This window comes from Lagenorhynchus albirostris, chromosome 15 (genome assembly GCF_949774975.1).
Source record: "Lagenorhynchus albirostris chromosome 15, mLagAlb1.1, whole genome shotgun sequence".
In the NCBI taxonomy this organism is placed as follows: Eukaryota; Metazoa; Chordata; class Mammalia; order Artiodactyla; family Delphinidae; genus Lagenorhynchus; species Lagenorhynchus albirostris.
The window spans coordinates 26,976,153-27,000,049 of NC_083109.1; the positions used below are offsets into that span (position 1 = coordinate 26,976,153).

At 52.8% G+C, this 23,897-nt stretch overlaps 1 protein-coding gene across 6 annotated transcripts in view; it reads right to left on the minus strand.

Annotated features, from left to right (window-relative positions):
• Positions 1 to 6,099: 6,099 nt before the first annotated feature.
• HM13 (histocompatibility minor 13) overlaps positions 6,100 to 23,897 on the minus strand; it is a 41,273-nt gene continuing 23,475 nt past the window's right edge. The window contains exons 8-14 of one of the 6 annotated variants that reach the window (XM_060122504.1): positions 21,837 to 21,920; positions 16,500 to 16,536; positions 14,027 to 14,129; positions 9,238 to 9,323; positions 7,391 to 7,537; positions 6,631 to 6,793; positions 6,100 to 6,509 (exon numbers count right to left, since the gene is read on the minus strand). In XM_060122504.1, coding sequence (XP_059978487.1) covers positions 6,504 to 6,509; positions 6,631 to 6,793; positions 7,391 to 7,537; positions 9,238 to 9,323; positions 14,027 to 14,129; positions 16,500 to 16,536; positions 21,837 to 21,920 — 626 coding nt within the window. In that variant the 3' untranslated portion in view covers positions 6,100 to 6,503. Of the gene's footprint in view, positions 6,510 to 6,630; positions 6,794 to 7,334; positions 7,538 to 9,237; positions 9,324 to 14,026; positions 14,130 to 16,499; positions 16,537 to 21,836; positions 21,921 to 23,897 lie in introns of those variants that run through there. The other 5 variants (XR_009535120.1, XM_060122505.1, XR_009535121.1 and 2 more) reach the window with 5 other exon arrangements.

Sequence of the window (23,897 nt, forward strand, 5' to 3'; positions counted from 1 at the left end):
TTTTCCACATCCTCACGCTTACCCACACACTTCTACAAACCCCAAACTCACACAGATTCCACAAGAACACACACTCTTTCACCCTCACACACAGGTATAGTCGCACAGAGAACCTCTCAAGCAGAAAGGGGCCTGGCCCCACCCCCCAGCTCCACATCATGGCAGCTGGCTTGCCGGCCTTGGCCCCTGGGTTTTCTCTACTCTCCTCCCAACCCCATCCCCCACGCCCCACGCCCCATCACACCTTTGACGCATGTGTCTTGTGTGCCTCCACCTCCCCTCCCCACTCCAGGGCCCCAGCTGGACCCTAGGGTAGCCTGAGAGGGGGTGGGCATGCAGCTCTTAGCAGCAAGGGGGGTGCCTAGTTGCGGGGCACGGGCACATGGAGAGGCCCAGAATGCAGTGCCGAGGGGCTGGGCCTTCTCTTGGTCCCCTCTGCCGCCGCCCACCCTCCCCAATAGCTTGTCTCAGGAGGGCAAGGGTCTGGGCCCCTCCACAGGAGGGCAGGGTGCAGTGGGGAGGAAGGGCCCATCACTGACCCCAGCGGGCCTCATCCGCCTCTCAGGCGTCCGCCTTCACATGCAGATGGCTTATTTGTCTCACCTGGTCTGCCTTAAAATGACAAAGAGGTTGGATGCTGTCTGGGTATTACAGAAGATGATACCTGACCAAAATGAGAAGGGGAAGATTGTCAACTACGGAAACAAAAGAGATGTCAAAATAGTTTGCACTATAGATATTATTTGTGCTAAAAAATACATAATAGAAAATAACCCTGAAATCTATGTTTAGCTGTTAACAGCAGTAATCTCTGGGTGGCAGGAATACGCTGTTTTATTTTCCCATTTTTTTAAACACATATTCTAATTTTCTACAAGGCATGGATGTAACTTCTAGATAATAAAAGGTTTTTGTAAATGAATTTTGAATGACATGAAAAATGACAAGGGGGTGGTGGCCTCATGTGAACTCAGAGTTGGGGAAGCTCGTGGTTGCTGTGTGGGCAGCTCCCTTCTCTGTGCCTTTATTTCCTCATCTGTATGATGGAGACTCACCACATGGAGCATGTAAACACTTGGGATGGTGCTTGGCACACACTAAATGCTCAATAATGGCGCTGCTGTTCTTCTTCGGCCATGGCTCAAGGGCCCAGCCACTCCGCGGCATGTGGGATCCTCCCGGACCGGGGCACGAACCCGCGTCCCCTGCATCGGCAGGCGGACTCTCAACCACTGCGCCACCAGGGAAGCCCCATCCATGAAGGTTTCTGTTCACACTGCCCAGTACATGTTGGACACCTCCTGGGTGCCTGCAAGGACGGGTGTGCACGAGGCCCCTAGGCTGGAGCACATGCAGGTTCACACACGTATAGGTCTGCCGTGCACTTATGTGTGCCTTGGGCACACCCAAAGCTTGCACATTGCACTAAGAGCACTGCACTTCCATGGGGGCATCAGGCATATGCACAAGTGCCTGCAAACAAGATCACAGGCCCTTCCCTCCGAGCACACGCTGGGGCGGAGGAAATGCTGTTTCAATCAGTTATCTACACCAGCATGCTCTCATCCCTTAGTTCCCTTCAGCTCAAAGCTGCTGGGAATTTAGGCTTCTTTCCTGGCACCAGACTAGACTCAGGGCCCCTTCAGGGGTCTTAGGACATTTTTAAGGGTGGGAGTGGTATGGGTTGAACAACCTCCAAGGAAGAGGAAATTGGTAAGTGGAGTTGGGACACGTGGGTTCATGGCCCTGCCATGCTGCTGAGGGATATCTGGATGGCCGTGGGTCCACTCTCTGGCCTGCTTTGATTTCTCAATCTCTCTTGTTCATCTGCCCCCGGGGCCCTTGCCCTTTTATCACTCAGCGCATCACTATCACTGACCTGGGGCCCCATCCTTGGCTTCCAGGCCTTCCCAATTTTAACGCTTAGAAAGGACTATGTCACTCCCCGGCTCAGAATCCTTCCTTTGCTTCCAACGCCTCCAGAATGAAGCCAAAGCTCCACGGCCTGGCCTTGTGAGATCTGCTCGCCTTTCCTTACCTCTCACTCTTTTCCACTTTGCTGGCCTCTTCCCTCTACTCAGACAGGGATCCTCTCTTGGAAACGGTAATGAAGCCTAAATGAGCTTCCTTTCCTCACTCCTCTTTGTTTTTAATTTCGAGTCCGACAGACAGATGTGTGTTCAAATCTCATCTTTGCCATTTCCCAGCTCCTTGTGACTCAGAAAGGTTTTGGACCCTTTCTGAGTTTAAGGGGCTTCCTTTGACAGTTGGAGATAATAGCTGATACTTCCATTTGCCAGGGATGGATTTATTTTTATTTTCAATTGTATTTGTCTTTGAAAATTTCAAAAATTAAAGAATACAAAGTATACAAAAGATTACATGTACAGTAAAAATTTCCTTCCAAGCCACCTTCATATTTTTCTTGTCGTCAAATTTACCCAAATTAGTATCTCTTTTTACACATCTTGTAGACTCTTCCATACATACAATCTATTGGGGACCTGCTGTATGTGCTTTCCACGGATTATTTCCATGGATTATTTCAATTAAATCCTCACAGCCATCCGTGGGGCAAACGAGGAAACTGAGGCTCAGGTACCGGAAGCTGCTTGCCTGAACCCACACTGTGGGTAAGCAGCAGACCCAAGGCAATGTGAGTGTGTCCATTTATGAAGTGCTTTCTATGTGCCAGTCCCCTAGGATTGTCCTAGACCTGGGACATTCAACAAGTCATTCAACAAACACTGAGTGCCACTCTTTAGGTCACTGGGCCAGATGCTAGGTTACAACGGTGGGGAGGAAAGCAAAGGCTCAGCCCTCCCAGAGTTTCATCTCAGTGGAGATGGCCCATCGCTGTTGCCCCATTTTCTGGGTAAGAAAACCAAGGAACAGAAGGGAAAGAAACTGACCTGAGGTCACACAGTGATAAGAAAAGAGCTGGGATAAGCAGACGCATTTTACTGGTGGGGAAACTGGGGGATAGAAAAGAGAAGTGACTTGCCCAAGGAAACCCTGATAAGTAGGCGGCTGAGCCGGCATTCCACGGCTTACAGGGTCTTGGCCGCGCCTGCGCCTGACCCCTCCCCTCAGGGGCCGGGGCCACTTCGGCCCCGCCTCGCCACTCGCGTCCGCCTTCCTGGCAGCCCTGGTGGCTGTTTCCTGCCTGCGTAGCTGGGCGGGCGGCCGGCCCATCTGGCGGCCCCCGCCGGGCGGCGCGGGGAGGCGGCCCAGACTCGCTGGAGCCAAGCGCCGGCCCGGGCCCCCCTGCCCGCCTGGAGAGACCAGGTGTGGCCGCGGCGGGGGTGGGGGTGGTGCCTTCCTTCCCGCTCGGCCCTTCCTGACGCACCCGGGCAGGATGCTGCCTCCTCCCCAACCTCCGCCTCCCACGACCCGGCCTGGAACGTGGAGGGAATCCTAGCGGTGGGAGAGCCGGGTGGGCAGGGAGCAGCAGGCCCCGCCTCTGGTCTCCACTCCTTATGAGACCCCGGGCAAGTCTTGCCCTTTTTTTGGCGTGGGGCCGGTGGCACCTCTCCTGCCTGAGGTCTTGACATTATCATTGACTTGACATTATCCATTTGTTCAGCCGTTTCAAGTCTGTTTCCCTGATCACAAGGTCAGCTGGGGAATCCGCGCTTGCCCTGTGTTCCCTGCTGTGTCTAGCGGCTTGACCGATGCCCAGCTCATAGATGGTGCTGAAGCCCCAAAAGGGCATCTCAGGGCTTTACTCCCAGATTTGGAGCCACCCAGGAGGGTCTTACCCATTTCACAGCTGAGGAAACAGGACAGAGTGGGTAGGCCTGCCCGTCACATTGTGGTAGGCAGCCCTGCTGTCAGACGCTGACCCTCTCCTCCAACACCACCACAAGACCGGAACCCGGAATTTAGCATCCTGACTTGCAACACCACCACCTGTGGTGAATATCATGATTCTGGAAGCCAGGCACCCTGGGTTCAAATCCTCCCCTTGGGCACTTAAATGTCTCTCTGCTTCAATTTCCTTTACCTGTAAAAATGATAGTACCTACCTCACAGGGCTGTTATATCGATTACATAAATATTTCTAAAATACATAGCATAATGCTAGACACGTGAAATACAAATGAAATAATGTACTGGAGCTCTCGGCAGGGCTGGCCTTCTCCCTTCCCCTACGTTAGACCCCTCCCACCTACCATAGTCAAGGGAGACTGAGGCCACAGAGAGGGACACCTAACAAATCAGGGGCAGAATATGGGGGCTTTGGAGCAGTTTCCTAAGAATCCACTCCCACTCCAGGGTAAGGCTGGCACTAGGCCCACCCAGGGCCGTGCCCACCCCCCCCCTCCGGCGTGCGGACCCAATCCGCGCCCGGCCTGGTGCCATTTTTCCATGGGACTCTGGCTGTGGCGGTTCACATCTGGAGTCTAGACTCGGAGGCTCTGCGGGCCGGGCCTACCGCCCGGGCTGGGCCACCGCTGCCCGCTGTTTGCTCAGCTGAAGCTGGTTAATTGGAATTAGAGTGGCCTCTGCGGTGCCGGCTGGCCGGCGGGCCCTGGCCGGCCACTGCCGAGGTCTGTGGAACATCTGGCCGGGCCAGGACGGCCATTAGGTGGCAGGCGCCCGGCGCCACGGCCACCTCAGCCTCCGCCGGGGGCCGGCGGTGACTCAATGAGGCCTTTGTGGGCTCCGGGCTGCAGAACCAACCGTGCTGTGTGCCTGGGCTGCCTGCCCCATCTTCCGCCCTCAGAGTGGCCTTGTTCCAGGACCACACGGCCTCCCCTCTGGAGGCGGCTGGAGTCGGCAGAGATACGAGAAGTCCCTGAAAGGGACCCCCTGGACTGGGAGAGGCTCTTGAGATTTCCTACCCCTCCTTTCCAGAAGGCCCAGAGAAGCTGGTAGGGATCAGGCCCAAGGGTCTGCAGAGGAGTTGCAAAGTCCTTAGGAACTCTGGAATTTGATTCAGATGGCTCAAGGTCAAATCCATATCTATTAGGTAATCTGCCTCAACTCTCTCACTTGTGCAATGGGGCTTATACTAGCACCCACAGCCTGAGCGTTGAGAATTAAGTGAAATCCTGTATTGAGGTGCTCGGTACATGTAACAGCTCCCCTTCTCTGCTCCTACCTGTGCTTTAGCTCCAAACTGTCTGGCATCCCCTGTCATCTTCAGCCTTTAAACCTGAAGGTCAGGCAAGAGAGATCTCTGGGTGGGGTGCTGAAGGTCCGAGTCTCGGGCCAGCGGCCACCCTCCCCCACATCAGTTTCTCCACCCAGTGACCCCACCCTAAGCAGGCAGATGAGGGCTGTGCCCACCCCTGGCTTGGTCCACTGGGGGTTCTCCTACAGGCCAGGGCTGCTGTCTTCAGCAAACCTTGGAGAAACCCTAGCTATGGGATCTCCAGCTATCGGGCCTGGATGGCCTCTCGGAAGCACTGGGCCCAGTCCCTCCACCCCCACCCCACAGCCTCTCCAGGGGCCCTGGGGGCAGCTCCTAGAATCAGGATCTTTCTGGCCTTCTAGTAGTCGTTTTGGGAAGAATCTCAGGAATGGGCAGAATGGGAGCCGTGGGGCCTTCATCTCTAGGGCAACCTAGCGTCCAAGTGCTCTCCAGCTGAAGCCATGGGGACATCAGGATCACAGAGGATGACTTCTGCCATCCTGGGAATAAAATCCAAACTTTTTCCTGGGGCTCACACGGCCCTGCCCATTTCCCTGGCTTTGCAGATAATGATCCCCTTGCTGAGTCAGGTCAGCCTTTTGGTACCACGGCCTCCTCCCTGCAAACCTTTCCGCCTGTAGGTAATGCATCCAGCACCTGTCCAACACCCTCACTGCCCCCAAGTATTGGGAGCAGCGTGGCAGGAAAACTGGATGGCAGGGGAGAGGGCTCGAGGGCCCCCTCTTCTGGCCAGAGGGTATCCTGGGGGCGCTGAGCTGGCATACTGGCCAGGCGCTGGGTGGGCATACAGGAAGGAGGGGCCCAGAGGTCAGGGCCTCAACACAGGTTGCGACGGTCCACAGTCCCCTTCCTTACAGAAAAGTCCCTGGGTGGGAAGGTGAGACCTAGTAAACCCATTGTAAGATACTGGGTAAGAACCTTCCAGAAGCACAGTGGACTGCCCGGGCAATGGGATGAATTTTTAATGTGAGGCAAAGTCAGTCCACAATACAAAAGTCTAAAAATCAGACCCACTTTTCCCACCTGGCACCTGGGGGGGTGGGGGCAGTTGGGGGCTTCCTTTGCGGGCAGGGATGGGGAGAGGCAGAGCGAGGCCAGAGATGGGGGAGAGGGAACCAGGCCCCGGAGGCCCTGTTGGAGGGAGCCTGCTGCCCCTGCCCCTCTCCTGGAGCTGCCGTTCCCCTTCAGCAGGACTGCGGCCGTGCGGGCCCGTGTGTCTGGCCCTCAGAGGGTCAGGCACCAGCCGCATCATTTCTCCTTCTTCTCCAGCCCCTTCGATGTCGAGGCCTCTGTTCCCTCTTTGGATTCTGTCACTGCTGCTGGATCCTTTGGATTTGACTCCTCATAACTGACCAAAAGAACAAAACAACAACGACGACACATTTAGAGGAGGGAAGAGCAGAATCGTTGTGCCCCACCTCCCACCATCGCGGGGAAACCCCTGGGCGCGCACATCCTTGGCCCAGCACCTTCCAGGACTTGGCCCGGCCCCGCTGTGCGCCCTCCTCAGACAGGCTGCCTGCTCCGCTTTCTCTGTGCCTGGTGGTGCCAAGAGGTGGCAAGGGCAGCGGCAAACGGGAGAGGTTGGACTTGGGCTTGTGAAGGCCAATTTTAAGCTTCTTGAACCTTCCACTGGAGAGAATGGGGGAAAAAAGGGGCAGCCAGGATGAGGCTACGGGAGATGCGCTGCCTCCCAGGGCACACGGCAGGAGTCAAACAGGGGGCTGCTCTACTGGCAAGGGGCAGGGTGCCACTCTCCCAGGCGGACACCCTGCTTAACTCTTACTATGGGCTCCACTTACTGAGCAAGCGAGCTCACGCCAAGGACAACACTCACATTTCCTTACCAGATCAACCACACAAGGCAGGCACGTGCCCACTTACAGATGGACAGAGAGGTTCCTGAGAGAGGAAAGTGACTTGCCCAAGGCTATATGTATACGGTACACGGAGAGCGGCAACAGTGTCTACTGCTGCATGACAAGGGCTGCTGACACCCACTCTCACATGAGTCCCACCGTACTGGTGAGGACACCAGGGTTCTGAGGCCCTGCTCCCCCACCCTGCGGCTGGGCACCGTGACTGCCTGGTGGTGGTGGAGGAGCTGCCTCTTGCCGCCTGTCCCTGGCAAACCTCCCTGCCCTGTACACTGGAGCTGGGGTGTCTGCCCTACCTTGGGCCCCAGGGCAGTGGGGGGAAGTGGGCAGGTGGGCACCCGCTGGGCATTACATGGCGCTGGGATTCTGCGGGCGCCGGCGGCGAGGGCCAGCTAGCTTCTGCTGCATGGAGTCCGCCAGGCTGGCTGGGGAGCCCGAGACTGTGGGGAAGTGGGTGAGCCTCGGGGTATGAGGCAGGATTTCCGCTGAGGACTCGTAGCTGTGTGAGAGACAGACAGAGAGACAGAAAAAAGAGATGGAGAGGAAGGGACTAAGGGAGGACAGAGACTTCTCTTCCAAGGAGCAGGGAGCAGAACTGGGTCTTATTTTATCTATCTCTGCACTTTCAGGCTCTGTGGAAAGAAGCCAGTGTTACTTGGAGAACAAAGAGAAAAAGATGCACCTACATAGGGGGACACTCTGCAGAAGAGCTAGGATGCCCTAGATGTATACGTGCTGCTGCGGGAACATCTCTCAGATACACCCTTGTGGGAAAAATCAAGATGCAGAATGCTCCGAGAATGCCACCATCTACACAAGAATGTGTACACACATATGTGCTTTTAGGTGCAGAGATGTCTCTGAACGTCCAGGGACAGAGCTGGCCTCTGGGGGTGGCTGAGGTCTGAGGGGTTGTCCCTCTCATGCTATGGAATTTTTTTTTTCATGCTGTGGAATTTTGACCGATGTGCATGTGTTACCTATTTAAAAAGAAGTAAATGAATTTTTTAAAAAAAGGGAGCGTGCCAATAAAAAGAAAAGTAAAACCAAAGATAAGGTGGAGAATTAGGGAGAGAGATGGGCAGAAAGAGAAGAGAGAGACCATTTGCTTTATCACCTCAATCTAAGAACCTCCTGGGGAGTGGGGGACAGAAAGGTGGGGCGCCCATGTGGGCGAACATTTAGAGAAACAAAGCACCAAGTGGTTAAAGGCAGGCACCCTCTGTCCTGGCTGGGGAGGTGGCCCCGAGTGGGGGCTGGGAGCCGAGGGTGAGGGTAGGGACTGAGCTCAGGGCTCAGGTCCACCCCTGCCCCCAGAGCTCCCCCAGATCTGCCCCCAGGTTCACCCCCAGCCTTGCCTCAGAGGCCACAGGGCTCTGCCAGGCCGGGAGCCACGAGCAGGCAGGTTGGGAGCCTGGGGCTCCTAGGAAGGGCAGAGGCAGGTACGGGGGAGGGGTGAGTCACAGGTCCCCCTGCAGGCAGCCAGGTGCGCAGAAGGCTCGGCCAGGCAGGTGGAGCTGGTGGGAGGCCCGAGTGGGCAGCTTCAGTTGCAGCCGGCAGCTATTTCTGGGTCCCTGGCGGGCGGGGTCAGTGCTGCTGGGGAGCAGACACCTGTCGGAGTCATGCAGGCCTCGGGGTCAGGGTGGGGCTGATCATCGGTGCGGCAGGTGTGCGGATGGCCATGGGCAAGGGGTATATGTGCGACTGAGACAGAGAGAAAGCAGCTAGCTGTGGGTTACAGCCACAGAGGCGACTGGATGGGGATTGACACCTGACTTCTAACAGGGCATTTCCATCACACTAGGGTCCCCTCTATTACTCACATGTAGAAACTGAGGCCGGAGGAGGGGAAGGACACGCCTGAAGTCACATGGCAGCAGAGTCAGGAATGGGAACGCAGGGTTCCCCACAGTGGGGCCGTCTGGGGGGGAATCTACACCAGCCAGTTCCTTCTCAAGACTCAGCTGGCATCTGGGTGTGGGGGCTGCCTCGAGAGCCCCAAGGCCTTGCCCTCCCCTGGCTCCTGGCCCCCAGGAGGGTTCTGCTGGTGCCCACGGGTCTGGCACCCATGTGCTGGAGGAAAGGGCGAGGGGTGAGGCCGGTGGTGGGAACAGTGCTCCCCTGGAGACATGTACCAACAGCCCTGGCAGGCTCCACTAGCTGCCTGCAGGTGCACCTGTGCCCCCTGCCGCCTCTTACCTGAACATCTCTGTCACTTCTCCCTTGGCCAGTGCCACCAGGACAGGAAAGCCGATGCAGGCGGGGACCAGGTACAGGAGCGCAGGCTGAGAGAGAACACAGGCTGGTGAGGCAGTGATGGGCAGGGCACACGCTCAGGGCTGTGCCCATCACCCCAACCCTCTCCCGGTGTGACTGAGGGACACTGACTGCCCAGGTTCACAGAGCAAGTCAGTGGCTGGGCCCAAACCCAGGGCTCCTGACTCCAGACCAGGGCGGTTCTTCTCTGGGAGGGAACACAAGAAACCCAAAGAAACTCAAGTATGCAGGGCTTTAAGGGCGCCCATGAGTCTGGATGGCAGCATCCCAACTGCCCAGGACATCAGGTTCAAACTTGCAACCTCCTGAGTTGGTCCTATTCCCAGAGACCCTGCTTGCCTAGGTCTGGGGCTGGAAGTCTGCACTTTTAACAACGCTCCAGGAGATGCTGTTAGAATGACAACGATTACGACATAGCTGCTATGGATGGAGTACTTTCTGTGGCCTGGATTGAGGTCATTGGCTCCACCGGGATTCATGCCCAGGTGGTCTGGGCCTGGAGCCCGTGAGGAAACGCCTGGCGAAGCTGGGTCTGGAGGACGGGACAGTTTCACTAACAGGCCCTGCTCCCAGAGTACCTACTGTGTGCACCGAGCTCAGCCTCTGGGGAGCGCTTCAGTCCATCTCCACACCCGCTGTGACCATCCTCCTTGTGTACGGAAGGAAGGCTGATGCTTCGGGAGGAGAGGGGGTAGCCCAGGCCTTGGAGGCCTAAATGGCAAACTGGAGGTTGAACTTGGGCACCCCCCAGACTCCAAAACCATTCTTCTCCTTGCAGCATCTGAAAGCTGGACCTCATGCTACCGATCAACCCTCCACGGCCCCCAATGCTCCCAGCAGCCTGAAGTCCCCATGAGATGTGACCCCTGCTTCCTTCTCCAACCTCACCTGCCCTGCCCTACTCTGGCCACACTGGCCTCATTTTGGTCCTCCTTGTCACCTGAAGCTACAGGACCTCTGCATGTACCATTTCTGGGATGTTCTCCCACCTGTGCCTAGGTTCCTCCTCCATCAGACCTCGGCTCAGCTGTTACTTCTGTGGGGCAGCCTTTGCTTGCATGGAGTCAGGCCCTCTTGCTGCATACTCTCAGCTCCCCCACTCCCCCTGCAATTCTTCACAACATTCTCTGGCAACTTGGACTGAAACATCCCTGTGCCATTATAGGCTGGAGTTTCTCTCCTGTTACGCTGTGAACTCTATGAGGGCAGGCTCCACAGCTGTCTTGTTCACTGCTGTATTCCTGGTACTCAAAAGAGGGCCTGGTAAATACCAAGCCAATGGCTTCCTCACAGATGCTCACAAAATTAAGGGGGTGTCCTGGAGATAACTAGGGTGAGGGTGAAGGAGACATCGTTCCAAAGGCAAAGCCAACACCTGGCTAGAGAACACGGCTCCAGTCTCCTGAGGCTGACCATCAGACCATTTCCTGGCTCCTGCCACGGGTGAGCTGTGAACTATCCTACTTCATATATGTTATCCTTGAAACTAATAACACCCTAATCATTTGGATCTGAGTTTTACAGATGATGCTATTAAGGTTCAGAAGGAAATGACTTGCCTGAGGTCACACAGGGTGTTAAGTGGCTGAGTTGGGATTTGAACTTGGGCAGCTGAGCTTCTTCTCCTGCATCAGGTCTTTGCTATGAGATAGGCTTTGGGCCAAGAATGATAGAAATCACAATGACAAAGGCGTGCACCAAGACTTGTGAGAGGCAGCCAAAGCAGTACTCAGGGGAAAATCTGTAACCCTAAGTATATTTGCTAGAAAGACTGGAAAGAAACAATCTCAGTTTTCAAATCAGGAAGCCAGAAAAAGAATAAAATAAACACCCCCAAAGGAGGAAGAAAATAATAAAGGCAAAGCAAAAATTAATGAAATAAAAATAAAACAAATACAAACTGATTAAAATTTAATTTCTGAAAAATAGATCACTTTTATAGATGAAGAGACTGAAGATCAGAGGAGAAAAAAGGATCTGCCCTAAATCACACAGTTGGTCAGGATACAGACCCAGGTTCCTCTGTCTCTAAGTCCAGTATATTTTCTTCACCAAGGCCAGGCTGGGCCAAATAGAAGGCTTCCCAGGAGGAGGGTGAGTAGAACTCTGGCCCCACCATGGCCTGCCTCACTTAAGAGCTGACAGCAACTGAGGGGCTCTTTTTTTTTTTTGCGGTACGCGGGCCTCTCACGGTTGTGGCCTTTCCCGTTGCGGAGCACAGGCTCCGGACGCGCAGGCTCAGTGGCCATGGCTCACGGGCCTAGCCGCTCTGCGGCATGTGGGATCTTCCCGGACCGGGGCACGAACCCGTGTCCCCTGCATCGGCAGGCGGACTCTCAACCACTGTGCCACCAGGGAAGCCCTGAGGGGCTCCTTTGGGAAGAACTGAGTTTGCTTAGTATCACAGGGATACAAACCTATTCTTTTTTTTCCTCTCAAGGCACCAGGGAACCTCTCCAGAGAAAGTCAGTGCTAAGGAGAGGATGGGATGTACAGCTTGGGGCAGTGAGCTGGGGGTCAGGACTCCTGCCTCTCCATCTTGCCTTGGCTTTGCTGTGTGACCACAGATAAACCACTTTCCTTTCTGGGCTTCCCTCGCCGTCCGTATGATGAGGACACCTGATCATCATTAAAGGTCTTTCTAGGAGGCTGCTAGTCCTGGCTTGGAGCGCATTTTTCTTTTTTTTTGCGATACGCGGGCCTCTCACTGTTGTGGCCTCTCCCATTGCGGAGCACGGGCTCCGGACGCGCAGGCTCAGCGGCCATGGCTCACGGGCCCAGCCGCTCCGCAGCATGTGGGATCTTCCTGGACCGGGGCACGAACCCGTGTCCCCTGCATCGGCAGGTGGACTCTCAACCACTGCGCCACCAGGGAAGCCCTGGAGTGCATTTTTGATAGAAGCCAAATGGGAACACAGAGGCAGAAGTGACCCCTACCTAGGGAACTGCTCGCACTGGGACTGCCTATGTCTTGGAGAGGGAGAAGGAGCTCAAAGAACAGGTTTCCCTTGTGTCCCAATCCCCATCCCAAAAAAGATTTTCAGAGAGAAGCCCGTGTGGGTGACTGAGAACAGCTGGGCTGCTGCTGGGGAGTAGCAGAGGCCTGAGACCAGGAGTCTAGGGCTCCAGCCAGGTCTCAGCTTGACTTGCTGCATCACCCAGGGAAGGCTCCTTTTCTCTCTCCCTCAGAGAGGACCACCTCTCCCACCTGTGCCCTGAGCCTGTGTGAGAGCTCCCACTGGAGCCTTCTCTGAGTCTAGCCCAGGCAGAAGGCAAGCCTGCCACCTGGTGGCCCTCTGTGGAATAGCTCTGGGCTTGGACTCTCGCGGGACTGACAGCTGGAGAAGAGACCGCTAAGGAGGCCCAAGCACTCTCTGCGCCCTCTTTGCCAAGGGCATGTCCCTCTTAGCTTGCGGAGCTTCCAAGGCCATTTGGGGTAGAAGTGAATGAGAGGTGCTTCCCCACTGGTTCTTGGTTTCTCTATGGGCCAGGGGACCTTGGGCCTTCTGTAAAACGTAAGTATCAATTTCACAGACATTGTAGATATAAAAATATTGTAAGGACTAAATGAGTTAATGAGCGAGAGGGTTTAGCACAGTGCCTGGCACAGAGTAACTGGCCAGCAGCTCTTGTGATTAATTTAAATGTGGCTTCCCTGTGGCCGGTGCCCTGGAGAAGCGGGAAGGGAGGAGGAGGAGGGGAGGGTGGAGGGGGTACAGTAATGCTAACTGGGCCGGCAATTCTGAGCACTTTACTTGTATTAACTCATTTCACCCTCAGACGACCCCAAGGTGGCTACTATTATTTATCCTCATTTTCCGTTTTCACGAATCAGTGAGGAATCCTGAGTATAACTTCAGCAACTTGCCCAGAGTCCTGCAAAAGCAGACGGTGGAGCCTGGATTCACACCAGGGCTCCCTCGGCCTCCACTCCACACTGCCTCTCCCATGGCCGGGGGTTCAGAGCCTGGGCTTGGTCTTCACGTGACACAGGTTTGCATCCTGGCTCCACCACACACTTGCCACATAGCACCTGAACTCCAGTTCCCTCATCTGTTCACAGGATCCTCCTGAAGTACTGAGCAGAGCCTGACACATGGGCAGTGCTCTTATTTCCGGTAGAGAGCAACCTTGTCTGCTGGCTTTCCCCTGCCCAGCTCCTCTTCTCCAGGCCACACTGACAGCTTTCAGCCCCAGCCCAGCCTGGTTCACTCTGTGGCAGCTCAGTACCCATCTAGGTGGGAGAAGGGGGCAGAGCCTTGGGGAGTGATGGAAGGGGGGCCCTGACATCCTGTCACTTAGCTGGTGGGTGGACAATGGGCTGAGACCCCCAACACCCACCTGATCCTGTTCTTCTGTCCGCTCCCACTACCGAGGCTGAGAAGCCATGGCCACATTACAGCTGGGGCCCAGGGACACTGATCTGTCCCAGGAGATGTGGGCAAAAATCTGCTAAGAGGACTCGGAGAAAGGTGTCATCTTGCTGATGAAGGCGACAGGCATGCTGGCATCCTTCCTCCTCCTCCTTGCCACCAGTGTGCATGTGCTGCCTGAAGTAGGGCAGTCACCTTGCAACGACCACAGGTGAAAAGGCCAAGAGAAGTACAGACACGCCTGCTCTACACCACTGGACCGCTTGCATGTGGGACAAGTATGTGCCCGTCACTTGCAGTGAAAGCACTCCCGATACACCGAGGACAGTCATGCTCACCTGGGCGTGTTTGAAGATGTGCATGATGAAGATGGTCAGGCCCAGGCCGAAGATGTAGGCTGCAAAGCTGGTGTAGAAGTAGGTGTGGGTGTTCTTCTTCAAGCTTCAGTGATGGTGTGGGGAGAGAGGAGGGTGAGATTGAGGCACTGCAGAGCAACAGTGAGGAGGGGGGGAGCTGGGGAAGACCCTGGAGGCTGTGTGGGGTGGCTGAGAGCTCTGGGCCGGGGGCTTGGAGGTGAGCATGCACTCTGATTCTGCCCCAGCTAAGTGTCTTTGGACCAGTCACTTTCCTTCTGTCAGTCTCAGTTTACTCATCTGCAAAATGGGAAAACCACGAGCCATCTCCCTAGTGGTTGCTGAATGTCAAGTGCTATAACCTAGAACAGTGGCTAGGAAGCTCAGGCCAGCAGAAAAATCACCTGGACAGCACGTTAAAAAATAGAGCTGTATGGGAGTTCCCTGGTGGCCTAGCGGTTAGGATTCTGGGCTTTCAATGCCGTGGCCAGGTTCAATCCCTGGTCGGGGAACTGAGATTCCGCAAGCCACGCAGCATGGCCAAAAAACAAAACAAAAACAAAAACAAAACAAAAGAAACACCCAGAGTTCTAGGTCCAATTTCCAGGGAGTTGGATCTAATAGGTCTGGGGCTCTGCATTTTTTTTTTTAATTTTGTAATAACTTTATTTATTTTTGGCTTTTTTTTTAAATTGAAGTATAGTTGATTTATAATATCATATATCATATATGATATGATATATATATCGTATTATATATATAATACGTATTATTATTATATGTATAATATATGATATAATAATATAATTACTTTCAGGTGGAAAGCACGGTGATTCAGATATATATATAAATATATATATATATATATATATATTCTTCTTCAGATTCTCTTCCCTTACAGGTTATTACAAAATAGTAAGTATAGTTCCCTGTGCTATACAGTAGGTCCTTGTTGGTTTGGGGATCTGCATTTTGAATCTGATACAGGTGGATCATGCTCTGAGGAACACTGATACAGAAACTGCACAGCAAAGTTCTTCTAAGCGCAGTGGAGCTAATAGCTCAGTAACCCGCTGTGAATACTGAATGGATGCTGATTACATGGATAGAATGCCAGTGGCTTTCCGGGCGATTCACCCAAGATCAGCTTCAGAAGAGCTGACCCGTGCAACCTGGCACTGCCATCACTTGATGCCCTTTCACAATGGCAGCTCGGGACCTTTGCCTGTGTCCAGCGACATCTGTGGAATGAATGAGTACTTCTGATGCCCTTCCCTCCTTACCCTGGCGGCTTCTGAGCCTGGAGCTGCGAGTACACTGAGACCTGTCCTGTTGTGCAGCCTGGAGGGTAACGGATTCCCTTTGGGAATGTCACGCAGATTCTGGAACCATCTCGGAAGGACTTGCTTATCCTGCAAGTCCAGGCCAGGAAAGAGCTCCTTCCTCCAAGGGTGCTGCCAGCTGAATCTGTATCTCTAGCAAATGGCCGGGAGGCGCTCGTGGGTCGCTCTTGTATTACCTCTGAACATCTAGGGGCAGAGCAGCTGGCACAGCTGTGCTTCTACTCACAGACTGGCCAGGTCCCTTCCAAAGGCTCCACAGTGGCACTACCCAAATAACCCAGATCTACGTCAGTGAGCAAAAGTTGAAGTTTCACATGCAACTTGGATTTCCACGCACTGGCACTGAGCTTCTCACGACCACTTTCAACACTATTGCTGTTTTGGCAACTACTGGGCACAAGGAGATTAAGAAAAGTTCATAAACCACCTCAAAATTAAGCGCACACACAGCAAGCCCTCCACTGGGAAGGCTGAGCACCACCTACTGGTGGCGGGCCCAGATGACCAGGTGCATTAACTCGGTGTGACCTTCTCTGAGTTTTAAGGGGCGGCTCAACTTGGCCCCCTTGCCCTTGTGCTCACTTTCTACAACGGACTGAAAATGTCTGAGTAAGGCGAGGGTGTGGAACAGCTAGAGCAGCTGGAACACGGTGACCTGACCCCGGCTGATAAAAAGCGATAATGATGATGACGGTGCCTGCAGCTGGACTTCCCTGGGAGCCGCTGAGGCCAGCCTGTGCTCAGCACTCCCTCCACATCTTCTCGGTCAGCCCCGGGCAGGAGCTCCTGTTTACTACTAACTTAAGGATGAGAAACCTTCCCTCAGAAAGGTCAGTTCACTTGCCAAGAACACACGGTAAGAAAGCTCTATGGGTACCACCAGGACCCTCTGGGTTTAAATCTCACTCTGTGATTCATACCTCCCCCACCCTCTCCAGGCTCTTTGAACACTTAGAACCTCAAGATGCAAAACGCAGATAAAATTGGAATTGCCCTGGCTGCTGTGGGGGTGGAAGTTGTGGTCCCAAGTTCTCTGTGGTCCCCAGAGAACCTCCCTGCCCAGGGGAGGCCCCTCACTTGTGGAACCTGAGCATTAGGGTGCCTAAGCGGCTTACCTGATGTCAAAACGCAGCAGCAAGGCGATGAAGATTCCTGTGGGGAGAAAGCCAGGTTAGACAGTGGTAGAGGAGGAGCAGGGTAGTCAGCTAATATGCAACTGGGTCCCCACTTGTTCTCAGCCACGGAGCAATCAACAGGGGCCAAGGGTGTGGCTGACGCTGCGAACTGCCAGCAGAAATCCCGTTCCTCTACCTTCAGGCCACCTGGAACAATGAGACGGGCCCAGGATTTTGCTTTGGTCTGGGACCACGCTGACCCGGCACCTCAGAGCACCATAGTGTGGCACACTGGGCCCACTCTCCCAAACATTTATAGGGTGCCTGAGCACTAGGCACCATACGCAGTACAGGGGGAAGCAAAACCACTGCTCTCAAGAGCCCAGCCGAGGGGGCAGGGCATGCTGACCGAACATTAACAAAAATCAGTGTAAATAAGCGGAAAAGAAGAAGTAAAGCTGTCACTGTTTGCAGATGACATGAGACTATACATAGAGAATTCTAAAGATGCTACCAGAAAACTACTAATCAATGAATTTGCTAAAGTAGCAGGATATAAAATTAATTCACAGAAATCTCTTGCATTCCTATACACTAATGATGAAAAATCTGCAAGAAAAATTAAGGAAACACTCCCATTTACCATTGCAACAAAAAGAATAAAATACCTAGGAATAAACCTACCTAAGGAGACAAAAGACTTGTATGCAGAAAACTATAAGACACTGAGGAAAGAAATTAAAGATGATACAAACAGATGGAGAGATATACAATGTTCTTGGATTGGAAGAATCAACATTGTGAAAATGACTATACTACCCAAAGCAATCTACAGAGTCAGTGCAATCCCTATCAAACTACCAATGGCATTTTTCACAGAACTAGAACAAAAATTTTCACAATTTGTATGGAAAACACAGAAGACCCCAAACAGCCAAAGCAACCTTGAGAAAGAAAAATGGAGCTGGAGGAATCAGGCCCCTGGACTTCAAACTATACTACAAAGCTACAGTAATCAAGACAGTATGGTACTGGCACAAAAACATAGATCAATGGAACAGGATAGAAAGCCCAGAGATAAACCCATGCACATATGGTCACCTTACCTTTGATAAAGGAGGCAAGAATATACAATGGAGAAAAGACAGCCTCTTCAATAAGTGGTGCTGGGAAAACTGGACAGCTACATGTAAAAGAATGAAATCAGAACACTCCCTAACACCATACACAAAAATAAACTCAAAATGGATTAAAGACCTAAACGTAAGACCAGACACTACAAAACTCTTAGAGGAAAACATAGGCAGAACACTCTATGACGTAAATCACAGCAAGATCCTTTTTGACCCACCTCCTAGAAAATGGAAATAAAAGCAAAAATAAAAAAATGGGACCTAATGAAACTTAAAAGCTTTTGCACAGCAAAGGAAAACATAAACAAGATGAAAAGACAACCCTCAGAATGGCAGAAAATATTTGCAAACCAAGCAACTGACAAAGGATTCTCTAAAATTTACAAGTAGCTCATGCAGCTCAATATCAAAAAAAACAAACAACCCAATCCAAAAATGGCCAGAAGACCTAAATAGACATTTCTCCAAAGAAGACATACAGATTGCCAACAAACACATGAAAGGATGCTCAACATCACTAATCACCAGAGAAATGCAAATCAAAACTACAATGAGGCATCACCTCGCACCAGTCGGAATGGCCATCATCAAAAAATGTACAAACAATAAATGCTGGAGAGGGTGTGGAGAAAAGGTAACCCTCTTGCACTGTCGGTGGGAATGTAAATTGATACAGCCACTATGGAGAACAGTATGGAGGTTCTTTAAAAAACTAAAAACAGGGCTTCCCTGGTGGCGCAGTGGTCGACAGTCCGCCTGCCGATGCAGGGGACACGGATTTGTGTCCCGGTTCGGGAAGATCCCACATGCCGCGGAGCAGCTGCGCCCGTGAGCCATGGCTGCTGAGCCTGCGCGTCGGGAGCCTGTTGCTCCGCAACGGGAGAGGCCACAACAGTGAGAGGCCCGCATACTGCAAAAAACAAAACCAAAACCAAAACCAAAAAACCCCCCAAAACCAAAAAAACTAAAAACAGAACTACCATATGACCCAACAATCCCACAACTGAGCATATACCCTAAGAAAACCATAATTCAAAAAGAGTCATGTACCACAATGTTCACTGCAGCTCTATTTACAATAGCCAGGACATGGAAGCAACCTAAGCGTCCATCGACAGATGAATGGATAAAGATGTGGCACATATATACGATGGAATATTACTCAGCCATAAAAAGAAACGAAATTGAGTTATTTATAGTGAGGTGGATGGACCCAGAGTCTGTCATACAGAGTGAAGTAAGTCAGAAAGAGAAAAACAAATACCATATGCTAACACATATATACATGGAATCTAAAAAAAAAAAAAAAAGACTCTGAAGAACGCAGGGGCAGGACAGGAATAAAGACGTAGACGTAGAGAATGGACTTGAGGACACGGGGAGGGGAAGGGTAAGCTGGGACGAAGTGAGAGTGTCATGGACATATATACACTACCAAATGTAAAACAGGTAGCTAGTGGGAAGCAGCCGCATAACACAGGGAGATCAGCTCAGTGCTTTGTGACCACCTAGAGGTGTGGGATAGGGAGGGTGGGAGGGAGATGCAAAAGGGAGGAGATATGGGGACATATGTATATGTATAGCAGATTCACTTTGTTATACAACAGAAACTTACACACCATTGTAAAGCAATTATACTCCAATAAAGATGTTAAAAAATAAAATCAATGTAAGACTGCCTGTGAAAGGGTGCTTCCTGTGTCATGGGAAGGTCTATCAGGGGATGAGACCCAGGCTGCGGGGAGGTGGGGAGGAAGGAGGGCTTCTTTGAGGAAGTGACACTTGCCAGGGAGAGGGAACAGCGTGTGCAAAGAGGAAAGAGGGCTCAGGAGGTGTGGCAGGGCTCAAGGAGCCAGTAAGGCTGCAGCCCAGAGCAGGAGATGCTGGGGATGGACCAACCATGCAATGCAGGGCTCCATGGGTACGAGGAGTGGAAGTCAGGGGACACACCGGAAAAATTCTAAGTGGGAGAATAACCTAAAAAGATTTTGAGAAAAACCTCCATGGCAGTTGCTTGGCTGGAGGGAGAAAGAGCAGGAGCAAGCAGCCCACCGGAGGCTCTGCAGGAGCTGAGGCAAGGACGGTGAACTCTGTCCACCCACTGCACTATCTGCACTTCAGAACCGAGCCCAGTCACGCTGGAAACCTGAATCCCTGAGACACAGCCAGCCAGTCCGGCCTCTGCATGTTGCACACACGTCCATCTGTGTGTCTGTCTCCCTGACTTATCTTGGGGCTCAGACAGAGCAGGGCTGAGCCTCATTCAGTTGACAGCAGGTTCTCAGTAGCCAAAACATTCTGTGCTCATCAGAAGCACTGACTGGCAACATGTGATTAATTTCAAAGAGGAAAATGAGTTAGTCCCCACTGAGGACTGTGAGTAGGGAGCTGGTGGGTGGTGAGAACAGACAAATGCTGCCGTTCTGGAAAAAAAACTGGGAACCCAGTGGCCCCTGGCAGCTGAATTCTACAACTGTTCTTCAACTAATCCATGGGCCAGAGCTCCCAAGAGCTTTTACTCATAATCATGCAACTCATCCTCAAAGCAACAGCCCACAACCCATTCTTCCCTCAAGATCATCCCCGAGGCTCTGTGAGGGTGCAATAACTCACACTGATTGTGACTGCTGAAAAGACTCAGAGACACAGGAATATGGGGACATGCAGAGATGTCCCATGCAGGCCTCAAGCCCAGAACCACCCAACAAGGACAATGGGGAAGTCTGCAGGTGCCTGTGACAGACCCTCCCCCGCAGGGCGAGACGAATGCTTTATGGGACTCAGTTTCTTCAGTCCCTCCTCCCAGCACCACAAGCTATGGGAACACCTGGCTTCAAGACCATGGCCCCACGGCCTTAGGCAAGTCTCTTTGAACCTCAGTTTCCTCATCAGTAACATGGAAATACCCTCTACCTCATCGGGCTGCTAGAAGTAGCAAAGATAACATATTAGAAGACACCCAGCATAGTGCTTGGCCAACAACAGGTGCTTGACAAATGATAGTTCTGGGACTATCTTATTGTTATTACTGTCATAAAAGCAGTTCTGATAATATAACATTTTTTGCAGTCAGAGAGACCTGGTCTGAGTCTTGGCCCTTTTGCTTCCTAGTGTGTGAATTTACCTTAAGTCCCTTCATTTCTGAGCCTCAGTTTCCTCACTGGCACAAGAGAGAAAGCCTTTGCTTCACCATCATACGTATCACAAAAGGAAGGTATCACAACACAGTGCCTGTACCATCCCAGCTTACTAGCAGAATTGCTATTATGTCCTACACTGGAAAATAAAGTGGCTTTTAATTCGTTCCAAACTTTCTTCTTTTAAGCAAGCACCAGGGGTGCTTCTAACCCTCTGACTCTGAGCCTCTGGGACTAGGGGAGTAAGAATGCTCTTTGGATGTTCCGTGCCCGTCACCAGGCCTGGATCTCGCAGACACACAGAATCCAAGCCTCAGCCATTTCAGCTGCCCTCAGAGAGGGAGCTCAGCTTTGCCCCCAGGTAGCTCGGGCTGCAGGCCGCCAGGGATGTATGTCCAGGCTCAGACCTCCACACAGGGCACCTGTCCCTGTGTCCACAGGTACGCTGACTACCACCCACACATGGATAATGGGCTCAAAGGCCAGCTCGTGCAGTCGAGCAGGTGCGTGCCACCCGTCCCTCCGCTAACACTGCAGACAAAGGAGCCCACAGCCATGGTGCCCCGTGTCCACACACAGTGCACGTTCTCCCGGAAGCCCTCCCAGCACTGGGGAGACGAGGACCTGTGGCAGTTCTAGCACATTTGTGTCACCTGAAAACATTGGGAAGGGGTGTGTACACATGCAAGTGTGTGAGGGGATCAGATTCCTTCAACACTGCCACAGAATGTGCTTGTTTAGAGTGTATTGCAGTCTGTCATATACATTTATTTCTGTAGTTCCTGAGTAATGTCTGCTCACCCAGTCAGAAGCTCCATGAGGGGCAGTCTTGCTCACCCTGTCCCTCCGGTGTGCAGCCCATGGCCTGGCCCAGGACCGGCACTCCACAATGTGTGCTGAGGTAGACCCCTTCACCAGACCCCTGGGCAGGGGGCGGGGGTATCTCCCAGCCTAATCCTTTCTCCTTCCCTCTCCTGGTGGGTAAGGCTGTGTTTCACAGGACTCCTCCTTCTCCAGGGAAGCCCCCTCCACCCTTTGCACTGTGGCCCCCACCTCAGCGTGGTCACCTGGAATGACGATGTCTCCGAGTCCCAGCATGGCAAAATTGTCCGCTTCCAGGCCCTTCTCCAGCAGATCCTGGGGAAACACCACTGCAGGGGGAGGCAGGGATGCGAGGAGGTGGTGAGAGCCCAGCTCACTCTGACTCCTAGCCCTCCACCTCTGGTGTATGGAACTCACACACTTGCATTTCTGGGTGGGGGGATGGGAATGGGGAGCTGAGAGGATGTCGAAGGGCTGAAGGGCAATGTCTCCATCTGGACTCACAGCTGGTTAGAGCAGGGAAGAATCTAGGATCATCTAGGCTAAAGGTTTAATGCCTTTATTCAGCTGTAACTCACATGTCATACAATTTCAATGCCCTTGTATAGCCAGAACTCTGGTTAAATGGGAATGACCCTAAAGCCTAGTATATAAAAGATGAAACAGCCCACACGGTGCTGGCATCTAATAGGCTATGCATCTCACTGCAGCTGGGGTGTGGACAGACCCTTGTTCTGAAGCAGGGAGAGCTTGGGCTACAGGCTGTTTCTGTATCTGCTGAGGGTGAAGAGGTCACATACCTATAAATTCCTTGCTAGAGCTCCTTACTCAGAAATCCTACTGGCCAGCTTGTTTGGATAAATACACACTGAGAGAAATGCCTCCCTGTATGTCCAGTTATGGCAAGGGGCAGCTGTAGCTGGATTTCATCCATAGGGGCCTGGAGCAGAGAGCAGTTATGTATGGGCTTCAGGGTCAGACTGTGTGGGTCTGAATCCTGGCTCTGCTGTGTAACTGCACAGTTTACTTAACTGCTCTGGGTCTTGGTTGTCTCACCTATAAAATGGGTATAACAGCTGAACTGACCCCACAGGACTGTGGTGAGGATTAGGTGATTTGCACACATTGTTAACGTCACGCCTTCTTTACTAACCCAGTCCTGCTTTTGTGTGTGGCCGCCCTCCCAGGGGATGAATCAAGTGTGGCATAAGGCTAAGACAATCAGGACAACCTGGTCCCCAAATTCCTGACTTCCCTGGCAGCTAGGAGTGGTCACGTGACCCAGCTCTGGCCACTGGTACGTAAGCAGAGGTAAGCTGGGGGTTCTGGGCAAGCTTGTGCTTCCCTAATGAATTGCAGAGGCCCTTCCTTGCTTGCTTCTTCCTGCCCTGAATGCACAATCAAGTGATTTACAGCTCTCCTCATCTGATCCTCCCAAACCTGGTACCATTCAATTCTGAGTGGCAGATGTGGAAACCAGGGCCCAGGGAGGCGAAGTCTCTTCCCTCAGGCCACGCAGCCAGCGAATGTCACATCTGGGATTCAAGTCCAGGCCTCCTGACTTCAGCATCTGTCCACTTAACCACTCTGTTAGACTGCCTCTGAGCTCTACTCCTAGCAGTGGAGGGCAACGGACTTTCTCCCCAAGCCAGAAAACCAAATTTCAAGCACCAGAAACCAGAGGTGACTGTCATTTCCCTGCTCAGAGTCTTCCAAGGGCTCATCCACTGCCTGCTGGGCAGTGTCCAGGCTCCTTGACATGCCATCCTTGGCTTCCCCATATCCGGCCTCTTTTCTGCTGCTCCCCTAAACTCAGCCACATTCCCTCCCCGATTCTCTGCTCCCTCCCGCATTTTCCTAATTGTAGCCCTTGGCTGAAGCTGTACTCTCTCTTTCAAATGCCCCTACTGCCCCTGCATGCTTGGTAAACACATATTCATCCTTCGTGACCCAGGAGAGCTTTCCTGACACCTTGGCTGGCTTCATCCATCGCAGCACGTAGGGCGCAGCTGCTCTTCTTGCTGGCTTGCCCAGCATCTGTTCTCTTGCTCTGAAGAACTGCCCTCACCGTACACCCTTGGTTCTGGGAGGCTGCTGATTCAAATACTCTGCCCTCAGGCACTGGAGAGGGCAGTGACCCTGGCCTTTCCACCACTCCCGGCTGGAATGCCGAGCTCACGGGCCAGGCCAGCCTCCATGGGTTCATCCGAGCCAAAGCTGGGAGAAACTTGTTCTCCTCTAGGGTCGCTGAGCTGCGACTGCAGCAGCTAGGAACAACGAGTGGCCACCAACCTCTCTCCAGCTCA